The 25,787-nt window shown below is 35.9% G+C and overlaps 1 protein-coding gene across 1 annotated transcript in view; it reads left to right on the top strand.

The window, feature by feature from the left end:
• The window catches only part of LOC118734256 (cholesterol 7-desaturase-like), a 127,284-nt gene that overhangs the window by 91,231 nt on the left and 10,266 nt on the right, over positions 1-25,787 (top strand). Inside the window, exon 3 of the mRNA XM_036463975.1 lies at positions 18,569-18,695. Within this exon, the coding sequence (XP_036319868.1) occupies positions 18,569-18,695 (127 nt within the window). The remainder of the gene's footprint in view (positions 1-18,568; positions 18,696-25,787) is intronic.

The following is a 25,787-nucleotide window of genomic DNA, read 5'->3' as shown; positions in this document are numbered from 1 at the left end:
TTTTTGCAAAAACGGTAAATTGCAAATATCTCAAAAACGGTACCATAAAATTAAAAATAACCTTGATTTTCGGAATCAGGGGGTGATTTTACATACGAATTTCATAACGGCGTCTCTGGTAAATTTTGGCCGTCGACCAGTGTAATGGTCCCCGGTTACAGGTTTTAGGCATCCCAGTCAGAGCAGCCCATGCTTTCTTTAACAAAAATGGGATGAAGAGGATGATAATGGAAAATTTTTAACAGTTTGTGGCGGGGAAATTGAGGAGTACATAATGGAGCAACATCAAAACTAACATGAATATGAAAGAAGGGGTTTAGATATTAAGACTAAATAAAATATTATAATAGAAAAAATAGGGAAGCGATGTATGATGTAGAAGTTTATTCTAAATCATATAATAATATTGTATTAAATTAACTGTTGAATTGGTATTTAGAAATTTGAAATTTAATTATATAGAACCATAGATTTATTAAAAAAACTTCAGCGTTTATTTGAATATAATATTATTTTATATGAGAGTTATTTATGAAAAAAGGTTTATTCGTAAATCGTTAGTCGTTGGAAAAGGTTTTATAAATAATATAATTAATAAGCTTCCTATTGAACTTCATTTGCCTAGTTATCAATTTTGTGGACCTGGAACGAAAACTTTTAGTAAGAGGAGATCGAGGGATTAATCTACTAGACACTGCTTGTAGAGAACATGATATATTATGTTTATATAATAAAGATTTAGATAACCGACATATTGCTGATAAAAAATTAATTGAGAAGGCTTGGGAAAGAGTTAAAGCGAAGGATAGCAATCTTAATGATAAAACAAATGCTTGGTTAGTTATAAATGAAGACAAAAACGAAATTCGGTATGGGGAACGCTTATAGTAAAACTAAAAACGTGGGAGGAAAAACTGGTTATCAACTCTTCAATCATGCCTTAAAAAGTGCTAAACAAAATTTAAAGAAAAGTGATAACTTAAAAGATCCCATAAAAATTTCACGAAAGGTTATAAATAATATTTTCAGAGGAAAAAAAATCTATAATAAAAACACCACGTGTAATATCATTACCTAAATCTGGAGGATTTCTCCCATTAGCGCCTTTATTCGTAGCATTAGGAGCACTTGGAAGTCTATCTGGCGGTGCAGCAGGAATTATTAAAACAATCAATGCTATAAAAACTGGAAAGGAGCAGTTAGTGGAGGCGAAACGTCATAATAATACAATGGAAGCTATTTCAATGGGAAAAGGAATGTTTTTATAGCCTTATAAAAAGGGATTCGGATTTTATTTAAAACCATACCTAAAAAACTCTTAATGAAGCTACCCAGAAGACCTCTTACTGATGTAGACTTAAAGAAGTATTTAAAATTTATTCCAAATTTTAGAGGGGTATTCATGTGTGGCACGTTACCACGTAAACCATTTAAGAGAGAATGTGGAATAATAAATATGGATAGTTCAAAGGGTCCGGGAACGCATTGGGTAGCTTACTGGAAAAACGATAGTGAGATTGATTACTTCGATAACTTTGGAAACCTGCAGCCTCCTAAGCAAATAATGAAGTATTTAGGAAAAAATATTAACTATAACTATAATCAACAGCATAGCTATAATTCATATAATTGTGGACATTTATGTTTAAAATTATTATTATCAAATAAATAAGTAATTATAAAACTTTCTTTTATTTCAAATAAAATTTTATTTGTTCTCATCATCAACATCAACAGGCTTTCCATTCATATACACATACAATTAACTATGTGAGCATGTTAACACACTTCTATCGATGGAGCATCTATATATGTATACACATATGTATGCACGTATGTACGTTTGCATATGGATGAATGAATGAGAATACGAATGTATATATGTATACCAATACACTTTACTATTTTTCGACATATAAACCACCTTGTATCGGATTTCCACCAGCTGTACACCCTGTGGTCGGTTCCGGTTCTGGACGCGGATTTGTCACCAGCGACATCTTTCGGCTTTTATCTGGGGTCTGAACTAGGATTACGTTCGGCGACATCTTTTGACGGTCACCGATAGCTTGTGGCAGAGCAACAGCAAACCTTATGCCGATCCATCCGGCATATTTATACTACTTTCCTGGGAGCTTAAATAAACTTGGCTATTACAGTATCTATTGGAGCAATAATAGCTTTAAAGTTATTTTCGTTTTTTGCTGTTTGTTGAAATATTTAATTTTTATCAGTATTTTTCTTCTAATGAATCTATGTTAAAATAAAAGTGAAAGTAAAAAAAATATATTTTGCCAAACAATCCTGGCTACAGCCGTGGATACAACCGGTGGTGCGAGATAACATGCGTCGGCACGGAATATTAATAGCTGCCATTAGACGAAGCTGCATGGCAATTCAACATTGCTGAGTGGCGCCGGATACAACGTGCACCCTCGAGATCGCGAGCCAGATAATGGTGGTGGCCTAAAGTTTATCACGCAACACACCGAGCAGAATCGTCTTATCGAAGCAGACATAGACTGCTGGGATACTATCCTAGAATGTCAGGGTATTGCTATTCGGTCAGGCGATGTCGAGCTCGAAATATTTAACGTATATAAACCCCCTGTAACCAGCTGCCTGGCAGGATATCACCCTGAAATAGGTGCGCTCCTCAGAGGTTAAAATCGCATGGTAGTTGGTGACTTAAACGCGGACCATGATCTTTGGCATTCAAGCCTGTCAAACGATCGTAGGGGAATACAATTGGCTGAGCAGATAGACGATTCGACATTCTGCACAATAAACGACGACGCACCCACCAGAATTATGACAGATCTAACAATAGTCAGCGCTGGTCTCATAAACAGCATATCATGGCGATCTATCATCAGACCATCTGCCCATAGTCATCTCGATTGATAAACTAGCCGACTTTGCTTTCGCGGAACACCGCACCTATGTCAACTTTTCCAACACTGACTGGAAAGGTTTCGCGGATGTTACTGAAGGCGCCTTCACTGCACTGCCCATACCAACCGATGTTCACGTAGGTGAACGTAAATTCCGCAGGGTTGTCACTGCTGCTGCAGCCCGCGTCGTTTCAGCGGGATGTATCTCCTGCTGAAGCGGCTGTCCTGGCCGACGAGCGTGACAACACTCGTCAAGCCGATCCCGGAAATCCCCGTATTAGGGATTTTAACTCGGAGATTCGGCAACTTGTGAGCGTACATAAGCGGAAGAAATGGGAAGAGTATCTGATGACCTCCTACCTCGCCTGTTGTGTGAATAAGCTTTGGTAGACCGTGAGGTCATTGTCCAACCCGACAAAGCGTGACAACAGAATTCAAATAGACTTTGGTGGCCACGCTTCGCGGATCCGGAACGATGAGTGAGCTATTTTAGCCGCCAGTTCATACTGCATCCTCCGATGGATAAAACCAAACGTCGAGTGACGAGGAGGTTGCACAAACTGTCAAAACCTAGTGCGCCTCTTGTTTTCACCAGCGGTGAGGTAAGGGTAGCTATCGGGAAGGCGAAAGCATCCAAAGCCATTGGAACCGGCGGAATTTGCATGTTGATGCTGAAAAATCTAGGTACCGCGGGAGTGGATTATTTAGCCAAGGTCCTGAACCCGTCAATGACCACTCTCATCATTCCAGACATATGGAAAATCGAAAGAGTGGTCCCACTGCTTAAACCGGGGAAACCGTCCAACAAAGGAGAGTCCAATCGCCCGATAACTCTCGTTTCCCCGGTAGCGAATACATTAGAAGAGACCCTTCTACTCCCGTACTATACAAACCACCTCACCCCAGCGAGGCATTAGCATGGGTTCCTTACATTACACAACACAACAACAGCACTTAACGCCACAAATACCCAGATAACTGGTGGCCTTAACCGAAACCGCCCCTGTGAGAGAACCATCCTAGTAGCGCTGGACCTGTCAAAGGCGTTCAACACTGTCAGCCATTTAACGCTACTAGAAGGCATACAGGCCTCCTCTCTCCAGTAACTTATAGAGACCAATCGAGCAAACCTAGGAAAATAAAACAGGCGGTTCCACAGGGTGGTGTCCTTTCCCCATTACGGTTAACCTCTTATATTTTAAAGCTAACTCAACCACCAGAGGGAGCCTCGATTGTCTCTTATGCTGACGATTGTTCGATCATGGCGTCTGGGAATAGAATTGATGAATTGTGCTCGAAAGTAACCGGTTATTTCGCCGAGCTTTCTCAGCCACACTGTTTACCACATGGACGAAGGAGGTCAGTCTAAAACTGGGAATCCCCTTCGAAGGCGAACCAATTCCGATGGCGAACAACATGAAGATCCTCGGAGTAGCCTTCGACAGCTCTGCTTCTCGGCGCATACAATCGCAATTGTCAACAAAGTACAAAGTCGCAAAAAGGACCTCAAGTCGATAGCCGGCAGCATCTGGGGCAATGAAAAAGATACGTTGCTGGCATCGTACATAGCGCATAACACAATGCTCTGCAGGCAGTTTCTAGTTGGGAGCCACAGACGTGGTCACCCAAACAGACAACTGCTTGCAGAAGAGCCCTCGCTCAGGCATGTCAGGAGGCATCTCTACGAACTGACGGACGAAGTCCAGAGGTTCATCAAATAACCTCTGGACCCGACAGCTTATCGACCGGCCTTGAAAGGCACTCACAGAGAGTTATGTAGGCTCTCGACCTGTGAATGCCGTTCTGGGAATACAACCACCAGACGTGAACGAGACAGAACTTCGTCTGCTTCGGGAGACACGGACCACAATAGCCCAACTTCGCTCTGGTTACTGCAGCCGTTTGAACTCATACCTGAGTAGAATAAACGGAGATATTCTAACGAATGCCTGGCATGCGGAGAGACTCCCCATGACTCACAGCATCTCTTCGAATGCCCACTGAACCCCACCCTACTGACGCCCTGTCCCTATAGAAAGACTCCATCGAGGCTGCACGCTTCCTGGGGCTACCGCTAGTAGAGTTTGACGACAACAGTTGAGTGACTTACCGATCTGTGCGGGGTTGTTGTAGCTGCTACGACAACGACAACAACATGAAATTTTCATATCTTTCGACATCGCGTCATTATTAGCAAACACATCTAGCGATACCAACGATTATACAGAAATGGCTAAATTTCGAGAATCCCACAAAAACTGCGAAAACACAGTTTCAGATAATACTAGACTTCTGTTTACGGGACAACAACTATTTTATATGCAACAACATTTTTTACCAACAAATGTATTGTATTCCAATGGGTAACCTACTATCTCCAACAATAGCAGACATTGTACTTGACAAAATATTGGACGACACCATAGCTTAATTAAAACGTTAGGACATATATATTGAGTACGCTTAAGGCAACTAATTGGTTTGGCATCAAAATAACGCTTATTTTTTTTTTGAATAAGAGCAATATTCTCTTTTGCTTGTTGGCGTGTTGCTTCGCGTTCAGAATATAACTCTTATACAGCTGTGTTCACTACCAGTTCATTAAAATCTGGCAATCCCGTAATCCTCATCTCTATCCCACTCAAAATCCTAAAGGGAGAAAGTTTTGTACTACGCGTCGGTGTGTTGCTAATGTACTGCACCCTATAAACATGTTTATACCAATTTCCCGGTCCTCAGAGCACAACTTTGATATCACCGGTACAATCTGGTGCATGCGCTCAACTTGTCATTGCCTCGTGAACGCCAATCGTTATAAGTAAATGCTCTATGTCTTCCTTTCTACAATACTCTTTGAAGAGGTTACCCGTGAACACCGTTCCTCTGTCATCGATTATAGGTCTTGGATTATTAAAAGTTGCAGCTTGCTTTGAGAGGCGATCTACGACTGCCTCAGCACCGGTATTCTTCGTAGGGTACAACCGTACGAACTTAGAAAAAGTATCGACTAGAACAAGGATATAATTTTACTCTTTTTTGTTTGTTTCATAGGTCCAACATGATCGATATGGAGTGTGCTTAATGGCCTATCTTCCTTGTCGATGGAGTTCAAGAATCCTTCGCCGCAGCTTCTGACAATGCTGGACCCTTTTGAGGCAAGCTGTGGAATAAAAAAGTTTTTTAAGGGCTTGCTGTGTCTTCTTCACTGAGAAGTGCCCCTGTTTATGCGCTGTCTGTATAATCTCTTCCTCCATTAGTGGCGGCACAACTATGAGCTCTTTTATAGGGTCCTTATAAAGTAAATCATGTTTGGTATAAAAGTCCTCGTATGTATCTTTGTCTTTCACCTTGCATACCTTCCGGATCAAATCATCCTCTTGCTGAGCCTGTTTAAGCCTGTGAGCCAACGAGTCCTCTAACATCATCATCGTGTTCGATTTTGTTATCGAAACCCTGCAACAGCATCGCCCAGCGGCCATCGCGAACGCGTTCAAGTCGGTGATAATCTTGAAATGCGTCCCCATGAGATAAACTATTCACTTCTTCAGTGCCTCAATAATTGCCAGCACCTCCAATTCATACGGATGGTAATTTTCCTCTGCTGTCTTCATTTTTCGACTCACGTATTGGATTGGATGAAGACATTGGTCTTCGCTGTCCTTCTGTAGAAGTAGGGCTCCGTAGCCGTGCTTTAAAGCCTCCTGCACTGACCAATGCTGTTATTAGCTGCTGAACGCTGCCTGTTGCCCTTTACCGAATACAAACGTAGCATCCTTACGTAACAAGTCTAACAGTGGTTTGGCGATCACTGCGTACCCCTGAATAAACAGCTTAAAATATGACGTGAGACCTAGAAATCTTTGAACCAATTTCTTGTCTGAAGGTTTGGGAAAATTTTTTACCGCTTGAGTTTTTGCGTCTGATGGCCGTATTGTTCCGTTCTCTACTATAAAACCCAAGAAATCGACCCTTGTTTTCAGAAACGGGCATTTCACCCATTTTATTCGCAGGATATCTCTGCCGCTTTGCCTAACACCGCTTTGAATTTAGCTATACCCTGACCTACGTTCACGGATCAGATTTTTAAATAGCCCATGTAAATTACAACGACTCCGGCTCTTACTACCTCCCTAAAAACTGCGGAAATGTATCGCGTAAATACAGCAGGGGAATTTGAATTTCTAAACGGAGCATATAAAAACTCATATTGGCCTTGATGGGAGACGAATGTCGTATACTTCCTTGAGCCTTCCTGCAATCCCTATGTGGCGTCGTCCATTGGCGGCATTGGGAAATTATCCCTCATAATTTTTTCATTAAAGCGTCGGTAGTTTCGACAAAGCCTTTTGATACCCCCCTTCTTCGTCACCAGCAGAATTGGTGCCGCATAGTCCGAAGAGCTGGGCTGGATAATCCCCTCCTTAATCCAATCCGTAATTTGTTTGTCAACTACACATTTATCTGAGAAAGACATGCGTCTCCGCTCATGAAATACCGGGGTATCGTCCGTCAAGCAGATCTTCATAGCAACTAGAGAATCACGTTGTTGCTTAGGCGAATAATTCTGAATAACCTCCATTTCGTTCTCCATTTCTGTGCTTAAATGTGACAAAACTGTTCTAAATGATTCCTCCGATATTGACTCTGTGCAGCTAAACATAAATCTTTAAACTCCGTGGTCAGGTCTACGTTTTCCTTTTTCTTTTGTACTCGTTCTTCCTCTGTCATCGCATATCTTCCATTGAAAGTGATGTCTAACTCAATTTCTTCTACTGTAACCCTAAGTGCGAAATTACCAATCGACATCAGAATACTGTTACCTTTGTTGATGTACATCGTTAGACAGCACAATTTCCCCTAAAATCATCAAAACGATATATCTCATGAGTGGGGCCGGGATTAGGGATGGGTAGTGGGGGGTTGAAATTCGATTTTTTTCGAATTTCGAACATGGGCCAACCATTCGATGATTCGATTCGAAATTTGGTGGTAAAAATTCGATTTAATTCGGATTTTTTCGAATTAAAAAAAAAAATACTGAAAATTTAAAAGTGTGTTTGTAATTGTAATTTTTTCTCAAATCGGAAAAGAGATTCAGTTGAACTTATATTAATGTGAGTATCTATCCATATAGCTCTTCTTAGATTCACAACCAAAAATAAATAAAAATAATTAATTTTTTTTTCAAAAAAAACATCTAAATATCTAAACATTCAAAAATTTGACAAATGTAGCATATTGAAACTCATTTTTTGGAACGTGTTAACGTGGTTTTATTTATTTTTCTTGCTTTACAAAAACAAAAGAAATTTCTACATACTTCACGTTATATACTTATGCAATCATACGTATGTTTATACTTATACAACGAATAGTCTTACATTTAATGACAACGCATGATTTTGCTTTTTAAAGCCAGATCTTTAAGTAAACAACGATCTAAATAGCTAATAGGACATGAAGCGTTCTATCGAGCCACATTTTTGGTTTGTCCATAGCTAAACGGATGGTATTTTTTACACCAAAGTTTGAAGACAATCTTTGACATGCACTGGGATATCCACATTTGGTCAATTTTTATCATGTATTTGACACCAAGTGAACAGCAGATAGTTACGGTAGGTTTTGATGTCAGTAATTTTGACATAATGAAAGCCAAGCACTAGATAAAGTTTTAAGATCATAAAGCATCTGAAATCTTATTTATTTTTTATGAATTTATTTGTATAGCTGGGATGTGTAAATAGTTAAATCAATAAATACATTTCACAATGTGAATGGAATTAATGTCATTGACATTAATACACAAGCCATATTTTCGACGACATAAACGCACTTTCATTTTGTGAACTTAAGTCTACATACATTTTTTTTTTTTAACATTACATATTTCACTTTTAGAGGATGAATCAAGTTAAAAGTTACTTGATGTCAATTGACATTATTTCACTTTTGGCCTCTGTATTAATGTCATTGACATTATTGCACGTCACCACATATATCGAAGTTCCAATTTTTTCATTTTCTTGTGTATTTAAAGTGAACTGTTTTGGAGTGGCTTGGGGGAATAAGTAAAGTGAGTATCGAATTGACGACTTTCATGCACAATTAGGGGTGTGGGGTTTTTCGATTAGGTTATTTATCACCTGATTGGTTAATCGACTATTTTTTTATCTCGATAAAAGTAATCTTTAACCTTTATTTATTTACAATTTATTGTGTTCCTGTGCAAATATACATGTGAAAATGAAATTGGCTTCTTCCAAATAACCGATACCAGATCGCAAATTAATTTGACGTCGTTTTAGTAGCTTTTTCCGAAAAGTTACTTTGCCATACTTAGTACATAACAAGAATTTTTTTTTTGATTAAACAAATCATATATGTATTTCAAAGAAATTTTTATTTATTTTGGAGATAAATCTAATTTGTGGAAAGTGAAGTAAAACTAAGTAAAATGAATTGGCGAAGTGAAGGCTCTAAAGTGAAGTGAAAAACTTCAATTGAAGTGACAGTGATTTTATATACGATATATCGATGCAATATTTCGTAGCACTAGATCGAAAAACCGTCGATGTAGTATATTGACTTGCATCCCTAAAGCAAATATGGTGCCACACACAATGATGCCAAATTTAGTCAGAAATAACAAAATTTCCAGAGTTGTTTTTATTGCAAATTAAGGCGTATATCGATTTTTTTTCTAAAAAATTCGATTACATCCGAATTTTAGCACTACAAAGTTCGATTTTAAAAGTTCGCCATTTTGGAGCTAAAATTCGATCTCGAAGCACGGATTATTATGCACGAAAAAATCGAAATTATGCGCATATAATGTGCACTAAAAAATTAAAAATATGCACTAAAAACTCAAAAATATGCACTAAATAGAAACAAAATATGCAAAAAGACTTCTCGCATTTGTTTTTCTTTATTAATTTTTAACGGACTTCACAAAAAGGAGAAGGTTATAAACTCGTCGGAATATTTTTTATTTTTAGTTTTATGTATGTTACCGCATACCTTTGGACCAGGTTAACCGATTTCAATAATACTTTTAAAGGAAAGGTGTTACCTCACAGGTGATCCCATACTAATTTGGTTAAAATTTGATCATTGGATTTTGAAGAAATTAACGATAATCTTAAACGATAATTACCACAAAGATAATGGTATCCAATTTTTCCTTGATTTTTTGCCCAAGTTCACCCTGCACAGCAGTTTCCACAAGATCCACTTGTTCAGCCAATGATTTGTTTTCTTCCAATTAAAAGTGTGTTTGCATTGTTCAACTTTGCGTTCAACATTTGCGTTCAACTCAGCGCAGGGTTGCACGAAAAAAAAGTTGAATGGCTAAAAATATCAAAATATGAAAAAATATCAAAATATTCGCCATAAAAAGGTGTTTGCATTGTTCAACTTTGCATTCAACTTTTGGTTGAATGGCCTTTCAACTAATCGCTTTCAACAAAGTTGGTCGCCAGCCAACATTTAGACATTCAACTTTTTTTTCGTGCAACCCTGCGTTGAGTTGAACGCAATTGTTGAACGCAAAGTTGAATAATGCAAACACTGCTTTAGTTATCATTTCCGACAACAAGCTGTAGTTTGCATTAGGGATGTTGCGAATGAGCTAACATCCGCGGATGCAAATGCGGATGTCAAATACAGTGAAAGCTCTTATATGCGGTTACCTTTTTTGTCCGCCTATGAGAGATGTCCGCTTATAGGCATTTCGTAAAGACTAAAATTAAAATTCATACTTAAAAAATTGAAATTGCGGGTTTCTAAATTAAAATAATATTTATTCTTCAATAGACAGAAAAAGGGTGAATTATAAATTAATTAAAATCTATGGCGTTTTCTTTCCTACCGACAAATCTCATTGCCCATTGGAAAGGAAAAGGCAACACTTTTTCTAGAAAAGAAAATATTTTTGAATATGGACTATGTTCTTGTGTACATTAGACTGCATCACCAAAAAATATTGCGGTTTTTCCGCCAGGATTACAAAACTTATTATATTTTAAGACGTCCAACAAAATATTTCAGAAAAATATTAAGATTTAAGTGAGCTGGGCCGATTTGAAAATACCTCCAAAAATGGAGTTTTTTATGAAGAAATATAGTTTCTAAAAGAACTTTTTGAAAAAGTCCACTCAGATGACAAAACAGATTAAGCTTAAAAAATCTGCATAAAAATATTTAAAAATCTTTTCAACGCAATCGTAAGAATGAAATTTTTGTTGCGGTTTTTATAACTTTTTTCAAAGATTGATTTACAAAAAAATTGAATAACTGGGCCAAAACTATTCTGATTTAGACTTATGGGATCTCAGTAGAAAGGCATTTGCACATTTTTTTTATTTCTGTCCAAAAAAAAAAGTCATTCGTGTCTCAATCTTTTTTTTTTCAAACTTCAACTTTGAATGACGTTCTTTCATCCTACTTTTCTCTTTCATCCTTTGAATGAGTTTATTAGCTAAGAAGTAAAAGTGAGAAAATACCTTTCCAATGACACCTCTTAAGTCTAAATCGGTAGAGTTTAGGTTCAGTTATACAAGTTTTTCTTATACCAATATTTGAAAAAAGGTAAAAACAGCATCAAAAATCTCACCATTACGATTCCGTTCAATTTTTTTTTTAATTTTTATTTATTTTTTTTTTATAATTTTTATGACAATTTTTTAAGCTTAAACCGTTTTGTCATTTGAGGGGATTTAAAAAAAAATCTGTAAGAAACTACTCATAAAAACTCCATTTTTGGAGGTATTTTCAAATGGGTGCAGCTCACTTAAATCTTAATATTTTTCCGAAATATTTTGGTGGACGTCTTAAAATATAATAGATTTTATAATTCCAATGGAAAAATAGTACCAATTTTTTTTTGTATGGGGAGTGATGCAGTCTAGTGTACATATACATATACATATGTAGAAGCGCAAAAGTCAACATTTGACTGAAAAACAAAACTCACCGCTTGTTAGAGCTTCGCGTCCGCTTATGGGAGAGTTTTTTTCATAACTGGACATTTTTGAGTGTCCGCGTTGTTCGTTCCCAAGAATATGTCCACTTATAGGAGAGTCTGTCTATGAGAGGTTTCACTGTATTTTAAGAAATATTTTTTGGTGAGTACATTAGGTGATTTAGGTAAATAAAAAATTTAAAATTTAGTAATTTTTTATATTTTTTTTATTTAGTACTTAAATTAAAAAATTGGAACATTGTATTTAAGAAAGAGTAATTTTGCTGCTTTTTCGGGTTACAGCCTGTTTCCTAACGGGTCGTAAATCAAACCTGCGCCATTAAATAACTACTCGCTCGAGGCGACAAACTTGAAAAACTTGAAGCTTTACAAAATTGTAAATTCTTTTTGACTGACGCTGCACCAGTTGTGAGGACTTCAGTTATTTTTTTTTGCGATTCAATAATTCGAGAATTGCATCGGGGCTGCAAATGTCGTATGTATCCTCCTGACTTTCATCTACAAAATCTAGCATCATGGCAAGATCGCCGTTTAAACACCGTTGTGTTCCAATTTGGAGAACCAATTCTTTTGGTTGTTTCAAAAGTTGGAGAACCTGTTATGTCATCAGCGTTTTTCGATTTTAGTCTTTGTAATTCATTTTTAATTCTGTCTTCTGTGACTGGTTTGAAAAATGTGTGCTTATAACGTCGCGACGTTGTGAATTGGTGGATAGGGCTAATAAATTGTTTATTCGGAAGTTCCGCGGTTGCGAATGCGAATGCGAATATTCGCAACTACCTTGGTTTGCATTGATAGAGGTTAACCGTGCCCCAATCGAATTTGAAGCTATTGCTTTTTCGCCTTCATTATGGAAAAAGCGTCACTATCATTTAGATCTTTAAGAATGGTTTGAAATTCCCTAAAATGTAGGCAATAATATTTTGCGGTTGCCTTTCTCGTTAATATTGGCTGTGGCGGAGCGATATTAAATCGTCAACATCACTGAAGCGAGCCACTTGGTGCACTGCGGGCCAAACAAGTATCGTGCAATTACTTTGGGTAAAATACCTTCAGTGTCTTTGCTGATTTTACCATATCGATGGCTGAGTGGAAGATCGACCTATCTCGGCAGCCTGTTCGAAAACGTTCTATCTCAAAAAACTTTTCAAGAGCGCCATATTTCAGAATTCGTTTCACAAACGCGCTATCTCAGCTGCCGATTCAAAAACGCCCTATATCAGCATATTTTCAATATATTTTGAAGTGAGATAGGGCGTTTTTGAACCGAATTTTGAGATAGGGTGCTTTTCAAATAAATTCTGAAATATGGCGTTCTTGAAAAGTTTTTTGAGATAGAGCGTTTTCGAACTGGCTGCCGAGATAGGTCAATCTTCCACTCAGCCATCGATATCGAGCCCCTACCGCCAAAAAAACGTAAGTGACATATTTTCAAAAATATAGAGCATATAGGTGGAATTCTGCATCAAAAAGAAAATTTTGAAAAAAATGTCGCTTGCTTTTTGTTGGCCGTTAGGGCTCGATATATGGCGCTGCGTCAGTGATATTAAAATAATTTTCGTCGAAATCAGTACCCAATAGCTGCATGGAATCATCAAATGCTTTTGCAATTGTGGAGTAATTCGTCCGTTCTAGACAAACGACGTTTAATAAAAAATGCAATCAAATATGCTTTTTTTGACAAAATATGTCTATGTATGTATTTAGGGAAAAATAGGTAAGAATCTGCACTTAATGTTTTGCATCATTTGTTAATCTTTAAGTTCCTATGGCTTACCAAAAAATAATGTAAATGCACAGAAATTCGGCTCCTACTCATGAGACATAAGTCGCAACCCGTATAATCAATACCGAAAACGTGAAATTAATAATCGTTAAATCTTTGAAAATCACGCAACACGCATCATCTCCAGCGTGTTTACTCTTGCACTTTCCTGCTTTACTTGCGCCGTCCTCTTAGCGCAATCAGCAACACGATGCCCGTGTCGTTTGTCGCGGCCGTTGACACTTATTGGCTAAACTGCCTACTTCACCACACTTATAACTGATGCTTTCCATTTCCAGACAACCGGTCAGGTACCAGCATGATTTTTAATTTCGACCAAACTCAAATACATTGTTTGTTGGTCCAAATAATGAGACACGTATTTTTTCTTTTGGCTCGGAACAATTTTTAGGCCGAATTAAACGCGATTTGGTTTTTCAGGCAAAAATCGATTATTCGAATTGACAGTGAGAATTTTTTTTTTAAATGCCCATAACTTTGTCAAAATTTAATAGATTCCAACCAAGGTACATTGAACAGGTAGTATCAGTAGAGCAGCTGATTTGATTTATTTTCAAATTATTTGGTCTCGAAAATGTCAAATATTTTTAATTTTTTCTCACAAAAATTCTGAATTGTTAAAATCCATTTGCATGTGAAACCTTTTTCCATACAAAACAAGCGATTGAATAGCAGCTTTTGGAACGTTCGCCCAACTCAGCATCACAACCGCTGATTACTGGCCCTTGTAAAGGATGGATCAATGCTTCGAGAAGCAAACAAATTTACTAGGAAAGAAAGTTGCAACAATTTTTATTTTTTCCAATTTCAATTTTTTATTTTTTATAATTTTTTGTATTTCACATGGCACGCTTTGATTTAGAAGAAAAAATTCAGAACAGTTTTTGACACTTTCGATACCAGAAGCAACAACAAAATACACGCAAATGTTGTTTTTGCTGTACTGATACTACCTGTTTAATGTGCCTTGATTCCAACAATGTTTTTACTCAAATGTCAGTAATTCTTGTCACTTCAAGATAGAATGATATAATTATTGACTTTCATTACATAAAATTTTTTATTTAACAATAAACAAAGGGTGCAATTTTTTTTTTTTATTTAATTTCTCAAAAAGTGTATTTTTTCTCTCAAACTTTTTTATCGGGAAAGAGACACTTTGAACTACAATCAACCCAAATCTCTAATAGCGAAGATTTTTTTTTCTGAGTTATGATTTTTTATAGAAAATATACGTTTTTGTGGTACATACTACAATATTCTTATATTGTTTAACTAAATGGAACATATGTATGTAATATATCAGCAAAAAGTACAGCCGTGATCATTTTTTGTGTATCAAATAGATATTAGAACACACTTTCCACCATACAGTTTCGAAATACAAAATCACATTTTCCCGCTTTTTATAATCGAAACTGTATGGTGGAAAGTGTGTTCTAATATCTATTTGATACACAAAAAATGATCACGGCTGTACCCTTTGCTGATATATTACATACATATGTTCCATTTAGTTAAACAATATAAGAGTATTGTACTATGTACCACAAAAACGTATATTTTCTATAAAAAATCATAACTCAGAAAAAAATCTTCGCTATTAGAGATTTGGGTTGATTGTAGTTCAAAGTGTCTCTTTCCTGATAAAAGAGTTTGGGAGAAAAAAAAATACACTTTTTGAGAAATTAGATTAAAAAAAACTTTGCACTTTTTGTTTATTGTTAAATAAAAAATTTTAAATAAGGAAAATCAATAATTATATCATTTTATCCTGAAGTGACAAGAATTACTGACATTTGAGTTAAAACACTGTTGGAATCTATTAAATTTTGACAAAGTTATGGGCATTTAAAAAAAAAATTCTCACTGTCAATTCGAATAATCGATTTTTGCCTGAAAAACAAAATCGCGGTTTAATTCGGCCGAAAAATTTTTTCAGAGTCAAAAGAAAAAAAATACGTGTCTCATTATTTGGACCAACAAACAAATTTGTGAGTTTGGTCGAAATTAAAAATCATGCTCGTACCTGACCGTAGAGGTGCAAAACTATCGATGGCACTATCGATAGTATCGATGTTTTTTATTTTTCCCTACTATCGATTGTTTTTTGGTCCTATCGATAGTCCGACAGACATGTGATTCAGTATTTATTTTAGTTTTATTTCTTCTTTTCTTTTCATTTCTCTTAAACATCCAAGTTGACTATAAATTTGGGTGCTACTTTTTTAAAAGAGTAATGTCAAATTTCGAAAATGACGGAAAACCTTGCATCTTTTAAAATACCGCTAAAAAACTGATACAAATTAACTCATACCAAAACTTTCAATATTATCTACCACCACTATTTACTATTTATGAAAAGGTAAATAAAAACCATTACTTCTCAGATAAAAAATGGTTTCTTCATCTAAAATTGAAATTTACTTGATGAATGCCTTATATATGACGGAGGATATCTAAAACCACAAATATAAAATTTCAGTATGCCCAATTTTTTTCCATTTCAATTCATTTCAAATTTTCAATAACTTTACTTCTAACTTAACGGTTAAACAATTAAAAAAAGTGTACAGTAGTTTACAAGAATATCCAAACGTAGTTTCGAAATATATTCTTAAGGAAATCTTCATACGAAAATTGAGCCAAAACCATAAAAATACGATACTATCGACGATATATCGATAGTTTTGAAAATAATATCGAAAACTATCGATGGTCAGACTATCGATAGTTTTGCACCTCTACCTGACCGGTTGTCTGGAAAAGGAAAGCATCAACTACGTTTTGTCTCAGTTCCCTGTGCTTTGCTAACCGTTTTATCCTCACGTTTGTTTTGAAAAGAGCCCGTACTGTGTTGATGTCCCGAAAGAACCTTTTCATAAACTAGAATATGAAACTTCAACTCCTGTATAATATTAGATTGGTATAAACTTGCTTTATTTTATCGCGAGTCTGGAATACCGTCAACAAAATATTCGATTAGACTTTTATCATCCAAACTTATCGACCTTCCATGAGACTGTAGAGATACTCGCGATAGTCTTCGTTAAGACAATTTCGACGGTTTCTAAGGGCACGATGTACCTCAATAGGAGCTGTTACAATACCGAATTCATTTTGTAAAGATTGCTTAAGGGAATTTCAAGATCATATACCACGCTGGCTACGGATGAAAAGGTTTCCGGCACACTTCTATAACTTTTTACTTTATATAAACTTATGTATTTCTCCCCACTGAACTGCAGTAGCATTGGCTTCAAAATCGTCTAGCCACTCTTCCACGGTGAGCTGCCCCGTACCACTAAATGTTGGCGGAGGTCCATCAATATCACGCAAAGTGAACATAGGGCGCACAACTCCCGCCACCGGTAATACACTACTTTCAAATCATTCACTTTCACCGTTTGATACTTTTTCCTTAATTTAAAGATTTGATGCTTTGATAATTTTTTGTTCACATATTCCCCATTTTGATACTTTTATCTGGCAGAAATGAATTTTTGAAAACTATGAATAAAATTACTAGTTCAAAGGCAAATAATTTTTTATTGATATTTAAGGTCATAAAATTGTATATATAGATATTTGTTGTTTATAAGTTTGATTTGGTAACTGTTATAAGGGAAAAAAACCCGGAATTTCTTTGCACGCTCTGTTGTTACAGGACCCTTAAACCACATAAAAAGATTGCGCAATATCGGGCTTGCGTCCGTCGTTTGTGTGGTGCATGGGGTTGTTTGTACTAAATTGCGCAGTTATTGCGCTAAAATCAAAACCAAAAATTTGTGCTGCGAATGGCGACAACTGCGCAATTTTCAGTCTAAGTTTGATTTTGGTGTCCAGATCGAGCTGTAAAGTGTGGATAAGAGCGTAGAAAAAAATTAAATTTGTCTTAATATTCTTTTTTTGCGTTTTAAAACTTAAGCTACCAAAATATATATTTTATATATATATACTTGATCAATGTTTCTCCAAAATAAGGTTTGCGCAATTTTATTGTGTAGGCATTTGTTTTACATTATGCAAATAAGCATACAGATTCTCTGTTTTTGTTAAAGCTAGTCATGTAAATTTTTTTATAACTATGGATTTAGTTATAAAATTGTATTTATTATATGGTTTTCAAATAAAAGTTAAAAAATAACAGTTGTGTTTGCTGTTGATACTTTTTTTGCTTGACAACTGATACTTTTTTTCAAGCTCGTGGCAACGCTGAAGCCTATCCTGCAACGTAGCTTTCTTTCCGTTTGCCGACAGACCCAGCTCCGTAAGCTTTGCCTTCAACCCGTTCACGTTTAGTGCAAAAATCTGTTCTCTGTCCATGTCAAATATACAGTTTTTCATAAATTTAAAAGTACAAATAAATCTTTAAAATATTTAATTCATAAATTCAGCCACACTTGGCTTTACATCAAATCATAAACATAACAAGGCTGAATTAAAATTTCTAGCAAGTAAATTCAATGAAATTCCATTCTAATATAAATATTCAAAGCTTAATTTGATCTTATTTTATTTTACAAAGCTAATGCTTTTCGCTTCTGATAAAATCCCTTATTTTTCTATTTAACAACTTTCTGATTAGATTTTCCAACAACAAATTCTGTATTCTTTTCGCTCTCTATTAATTTATTTCTTTTCCTGTTTAACAATTTCCAATTTACAAGTTGATTTCAACAATACCACGCCAACCGCTAGCACATCTACACAGCGCTGCTCTCGATAACCATCCAGCGCATATACTCTGCACTGCTCGCAATACAATCGCTTTTGCTTTTCTTTGCAGCATCCACGATATCTTGAACTTCTATCACCAGGTTCCTGTGTGGCTGTCAATTGTAGATACTTATGAAGAAATTTTAGAGACAATGTATTAAAACTTAATATTTTTCTTTTTAGAAATACCTGAAAACGGTGCCGATGTGTCACACTTTTCTGCTATTCACAGAGAATATTTGTTTGCCGGAGTGGAAAATCCAGATAAAAACGGCCTAGTCAAATATATTCAACATTTTTGGAAGGCAGCGTAAGTTAAATTTTTTTAGATATTATACAATAGTTAATCCGGTTCCAGCTAGCAACTGTTTTGAAACTTCATGAGGGCCAAGGAAAGTAGAGAAACCAAAAATATATCATGATGCAGTAAAGATAAGGTGACGCCAATAGAACGATACTTTGTTCCTACTTTAACAATTTCCGCAGGCTTACTGGCAGCTAACCCTACATACATGACTTGTCTCAGGAGTTACCTTGCTCCTTTTTTTACCACGGCGCTCGTCAGCCGACAGGTGTACGGACGGTCGTCACTCCTTAGTGGTGCGTTCTATCCGCATGAGCCGCCAGAAGTGTGGCTACACTCTCCACGTGGGGATGGAGGGAAATAGGCTATGGCTACGGTCATGTCTCTTGATATGGTCCAGGCTAGTGGTAGTCGGGCTGGGAGAAGAAAATTCTCGGCAGTCGGAGTAGTGGGTCTAAGAGTGGTCTCACACCATTCCTCTGATTGCCTCCTGAGTAGGGTTGCCAGATTATTTATGCGCGATATCAGTACGTTCGACTTTTTCATGCCAAAAAAAATCAGTACTTTTCAATACATTTTTATTCAAAGCAAAATTTTAAATGTAAGTAACAGACATTTAATACTTAAAACCACCAGAATACTTGTTTTTAACAATATTTTGGTATATAAATAAAATATAGTTCATAAAATATAAAGGTGTTAGTCATTTAAAAATGAGTGTACACATCCTTGTACACCGAAGCCAATAAATTATTTTATATGTAAGACATTTTTGAATAGCAATAATGAGATCATTTCCATCTTCAGGGTTTAACTAGTCAATAAATTCTATACATTTCATTTTCAAATTACTTTTAATATGAAGTTCACATTAAAAATTTTTAATTAGAAGCCTCTCTTTGCGCCAGGAAGCAAACTTTATACTAAAGATCCTATCAATTGCTTCGTTTGAACAAAATTACATATTTTTTTCAAATGTGGAAAGTACCACTATTTAAGGACTTCATCTTTCATTCCCCGTGGCTTAAATTAATTTTTTCAACTACGCAAAAACTTTGAAAGACTAAGAATTCGCTAAAAAGAGTATCTAATGGTGATTTCGTTTCTTCCAAAAAAATGTTGGCCTTCCCCGATGCAAAATGGTTTAGATGTTACATTCAACCCTGTAAAATGGCATGTTTTGGCCTTCTTGTCCTTGTCTAGCTCACGCATTTCATAATATGTGACCTGGTCTACGAAAAGGGAGCTAACGTGCGAAAATTAGTTTTCTGTGAAAAAGCTGTTAAAAGTAAGCAACTCCTTTCGTCAGTTTCTCATTATCTCGTTAATTGTTCTCCGCGCCGGACGTCCAGTAAGTGTTGTTGTTGGTCCAGTAAGTGATGTTGTTGGTCCAGTAAGTGTTGTTGTTGGTCGGAATTGCCGAAAGGTTTGCCATCGAAGAAACGGAAGGCAAAAACTAGTGAAGATGTTCTCAAACCAGACGAGGAACCAGGTCCATCTTCCTCAGGTTCAACACGTAAAAAGATCTCAAGGAAAACGACAACAAAGAAAAATACATAAACTACTCAGCATTATTATTTTTGGCCCATAATACGTTTTTCTAGTGTATAATCATGTCTTTATAGCTTATAATTCAATGTATTTTGTTCATTACCAATAAATTATATTTTGTCGTATTTTTACTCTTCTTTCTCTACATTTTTAGTACACTTCTAAGCAAGTTAGGATTTTCTGCTTTTCACCACGTGAAAAAGCATCTCATCTTCCATCCGAATCAACCAAAAAGTGAAAATTGATTTTTTGACACCTAAGCCCCCTTTCCGTAGACCAGGTCACATATTGTCGTTTTGAACAACCATCTGATTTTAAGGGCAACCAGGGCAGAGAATGTGCCTTTTTTGCGTTGAAAGAGTGTGAAATTTTAAGAAACGAACACACAATTTTCTCACTTTTTCCTTTAATTTAGAATCGAACACGAAAACAGAAAGGGGCAATCAAAAGGCAACATTTTTTGGTAGAAACGAAATCACCATAACTCTATGACTTGTATGCAAAACTCTTTTACAATGTCAGTAAATTGTGAAAAAAGAATTGTAAGTTATAGGCGAAAGTCATTCGAATATTCAAATTTGTTGTAAACTGAAAGTTATTTTCGAGATAGCTAGCAACACGTCAACCTTATTTTTTAAATAATTTAAGCTCCGTCATATTATCGCAACTGGTACGTAATGACTCGGCGATATGCCCATAAAACGATTGATCTTTTTGTTGTATTAATTTCTTGGGCACATCAAACATTATCTGAAGCATGTCAACTATAATTAAATCAGTTTCTTCTTACTTTTTAGAGTGCAGCCAAAGTTATGTAAAAACCGTAAGAAAATCCTAAAGTATTTTGTTCGAATTGAAAATTCAGTACAAATCAGTACAAATTTTGAAAAATCAGGACATTAGCGTACTGATTGAATAAATTAATAAAATCAGTACAAGAGTTGAAAAATCAGTACTGTACTGATAAAATCAGTACTGTACTGATAAAATCAGTACGTCTGGCAACCGTACTCCTGAGCTGCTTCTGTTTTTCATAAATAACCCTACCTGCAAGATGGAACAGCGTATGCCGAAAGATACCTTGCCAGGGGGTACTAGGAACTGAGTGAGGACTCTGGATACCTCCTCCAGTTTCAATTAGACTTACCGTGGGAGGAGATTGCAGTGATGTGCATACTTCGCCCATTTCCCGTTTACTCGCGGGAACACCAGTGAAAAAAAAATTCAAAAAAATTAACAAATTAACCTGCTGGAGCTTCAAAACCATCACTCCTGAACCAAGCCTGCACGGCAGAGGTCAGTCAGCGGCCAGTGGGCTGCATACCGCCATATTTTACGAAGCTCTTGGGCATGCGAAAGGAGGCTCAGAGATGTTGACGGACGCCAGAAGGAGCACCAGAATTAGTAGCCGGACTGTTGCACAGAGGCACCCCTCTTGGCCGATTAGGCAGCCAAAAGTCGGATTACCCGAACGCACTTTATTCTTTTATAAGAACAAGGGTGAAGAGAATATAATTCTTGACTAGATTCCGTTATTTTTAAATACCTCTTTGTTTTCATTCGCTCGGACAGCGCTGTCAAATAGAGGTGTCAAAATATCGATAGTCACACCATCGATAGTTTTGATAGTTTTCAGAAAAACTATCAATATTCATGATAGTCTCGAAAAAAAACAAAACTATCGATAGCGCTAAATCAGTTCGGTTGCTTTGTTTTTACAGGATCATAGTAAAATAAATATTATCTTATAAAAGTTATAATCACTCAAAATTAAGTAAATGCTTAGCCAAAATACTTCTCTTTTTAGAAAGTTCAAAAACAAACACAAGTTATACAAGCAAAACAGGATTTACGATTAACATATGTATGTACCCTGCAAACCATTTTTTCAGAGTATTCTGCATTGTAAAGAAATTTTAAAGAATTCGTTAAGATTTAATTCGAATTTTTGCCGAATTTTCTAAAATGAAATAAATTACGCACATTTCCATTCTTTTACGAAATTTCGGAAGAAACTCTGTGAAGCAGCGAAAATAATGCTGCCATGTGAAGAATATCTTTCAGAATATTTCCAGAATTTTCTTTATTTTTCGTACAGAAATTTCTTTACGAGTTCGTGTCAACCCCTTCATATAATTTTCTTTGAAGATTCGTAAAAAATTCGTTACAGAAATGAGATACTCCTAACGATTTCCTTAAGATTTCGGGAACTTTGGTTTGCAGGGTATTTTGGCCTAAATGCGTGCATATTTGAATATGACGTCGGCATCACACTAAAAAAAAACTCTTAATTCAAATTAAAAAATTCAAATAATTTCAAAATAATTGGTAGAGATGATCGATAGTCCTACTAAACTATCGATATTTTTGATAGTATAAGTGTTTGGGTATATGCCAATACTCCCCTTTTATATTGTTTCATTGAATTGTTAAAACAAATTTTTATATATTGAATTGTAAACTGAACTACGTATACACAGGGACATATGAAATGTATCGATTATCAATTGTACTCGAGACTCGAACCAACATTAATACATCTATAAATATCTTGTACGCAACACTGACTTAACAAAGTAGTGTAAATGAAGAAGGAAAATAATTATTAAAGGTCACTCGCATTCAAACCACCATCAGCATCGTTTCATTGCGTAATTTTTCACTGCGACTAGTACTTCGCTGTCCAAAATTATTTCGCATTAAAATCGAATACTATTAGCTACAAAAAAGCTTGTAGCTCGACATTGGCGCCCGAGCAGGGACAGTAAAGTTTTTTCGTGTTTTTTATACAATAATTACTTCGTCGTCGTAAGTCTTCGATAAAAAAAAAAGTAAGACGCAACATCGTTGGAGCCTCTGTGGATTTTACAGCAGCGGACAGACATCGGAATTAGACACCGGATGACATTGGAGCTTGAAACGGAAAAGAAGCGGTCAAGTAGCAGCTTTATTTACACAATTCAAAGGAATGAGTAGAACGACATCAATTGAGGTATGGTAAAAAACTGTGTGCGTGCAAATATTTAAAAAAAAAAAGTGTTTGAATAAAAATGTTAAATGTACGGAATGTTCTGTTTCAAAATTGTCATTTTTTGGAAGCAAAATTTTTACAGTAAACTTGTACCGCTAAAACGAGCTGAATATACCTGAGTATACAAACGATCCTTACATATATCCGTGTTATACATATAATCCGTTTTCTAAAAAGAATATACAAGCGAATAGCTTATAGAGTATACAAGCGATTTATATATGTAGGTACATATTGCATAGCTGCGCATAAATGCATCCCGTTTCTATGTTATATAGTCGGTTTTTATACAAATTAAGTTTGCAGTATATGTATGTACATTGTTGCTACCCAAGAATGATAGAATACAAGATTGCGCCGATCAGAGAGGATTTTTGAGAATAACTTTTGGGTGACGTCACACTGGTGTAATTGCGAGAGAGAAATGGCAAAACGTGAGCAAGAATGGAAGAAGAAGAAAAAATGTTGCAAGGAAAACGTAAACAAATTGCACAAGTGTGACGTCATGCAAACAACGATTCTGTCAAACTCGTTAAGAGAGGAATAGCGGTCAAGGATCGGCGCAACCTTTATATTCTTTCAATCGTGGTTGCTACCGCTATTGGGCAATGTACATGTAATCGCTACTTCTGCAGCGTGATCAGCTACATACATTTGTCGTCGTTAACGTACATACATCTTGCTTTGGTTGTCACGCTGTCGGAAGAATTTACATTGGGTTTCAGCACATACATATTTATGTACGTGGGAACATATGGATGTCTGTATATCAATGATGGGCAAAACGCTACTCGCGAGTAGCGTCTGCGTCGCGGCGCTTATACGTATACAGAAACGACGCAGCGAATTTCAATTCAGTCTGCTTTCAGTTTTCATGAGAGTGACAGCACGCTTCGCCGTTGAATATTTTTATTCGTAATTTCAGCGCGTTGTTGCCACCTATATATGTAACAATGCCCAAAATGGCTGCGTATGAGTGCCAATTACAATTTTCGGTTTTAAGAAAAGCCAATAATGCCCAATGCTTGTTATGTGGTAATACGACTACTTGGAATCTTTCTTTTAATATAAGGCGACATTATTTGTCATGGTAAAAAAGTCAAACTGCCGAACTGTGTAAACCAATTTAAAGTTTTTTGTAATGGGTTTGATGTATATATGTATGTACGATACGGCAATTTAATATATTTAGTATACTTTATTGAATACTGAGTTTTTTACAAAGTTTAGAAATTTTAAATTCGTGAATTTTGTTGTTGAATAAACTACCATTTTTTAAAACATTAGTTTAATGAAATTAAATTAAAAAAACTTTTCATGCACGTACATATGTACTTATAAAAATTAATTTCATAATTCATTATTTGAAATTATTTATTCATTATTTTTTTATTATATTTTATTATTTTCGTTTCATGTTCATAATACAAATTAAATATAAATGTGTAAGAGCGTTTTCTAACACGCGCAAAAAACGACGCACTTTTGTACAATATAGAAAAGTGGCAACTGTTACTCAGCGCGATTCACGAATACCATGACAAAATGAGACTGTATTGGTGTGCCCATCTATGCTGTATATGCACAAACTACATACATTGCACGCATTAGCAAAAAGTTGTCGTCGTCATTATTTCCATAACTGCCTAATGCTTATTTTCGTTGCGCTGATACATATTCCATACGTACATACATATTATATATATGATACATACGCGGTAGCTAGCTAGACGGGTGATTTTTTTGAGGTTAGGATTTTCATGCATTAGTATTTGACAGATCACGTGGGATTTCAGACATGGTGTCAAAGAGAAAGATGCTCAGTATGCTTTGACATTTCATCATGAATAGACTTACTAACGAGCAACGCTTGCAAATCATTGAATTTTATTACCAAAATCAGTGTTCGGTTCGAAATGTGTTGAATGTGTGAAAAGTTGGCAGAAAATCCGCTTTTTTATCGACAAATTTTGTTCAGCGATGAGGCTCATTTCTGGTTGAATGGCTTCGTAAATAAGCAAAATCATGCGATTTGACGCCTTTAGACTATTTTTTGTGGGGCTACGTCAAGTCTAAAGTCTACAGAAATAAGCCAGCAACTATTCCAGCTTTGGAAGACAACATTTCCGAAGAAATTCGGGCTATTCCGGCCGAAATGCTCGAAAAAGTTGCCCAAAATTGGACTTTCCGAATGGACCACCTAAGACGCAGCCGCGGTCAACATTTAAATGAAATTATCTTCAAAAAGTAAATGTCATGGACCAATCTAACGTTTCAAATAAAAAAAAAAGGTATCAAGCTCTTAAAAAATCACCCTTACAACTAAGCTTAGTGACATTGTTGTTGCAGTTAACACTTGTTCTACATCCGATTATTGCGCCAAAACAAAAGGGCAGGTTTTTTGGCGATTGCTCTACTTTTACATGACACTGTTCATGCTCATCATTTTTATGTACAGTACCACAGAAAAATACTTGGACAACTATCGTAATTGTGTTTACATTTATCTAAATTTA

The sequence above is a fragment of the Rhagoletis pomonella genome, unplaced genomic scaffold, assembly GCF_013731165.1.
Source record: "Rhagoletis pomonella isolate Grant_MI unplaced genomic scaffold, Rhpom_1.0 Rhpom_scaffold_00001, whole genome shotgun sequence".
Classification (NCBI taxonomy): domain Eukaryota; kingdom Metazoa; phylum Arthropoda; class Insecta; order Diptera; family Tephritidae; genus Rhagoletis; species Rhagoletis pomonella.
Note: the sequence above shows the minus strand (reverse complement) of the source record. Positions and strands in the feature narration are given on the sequence as shown.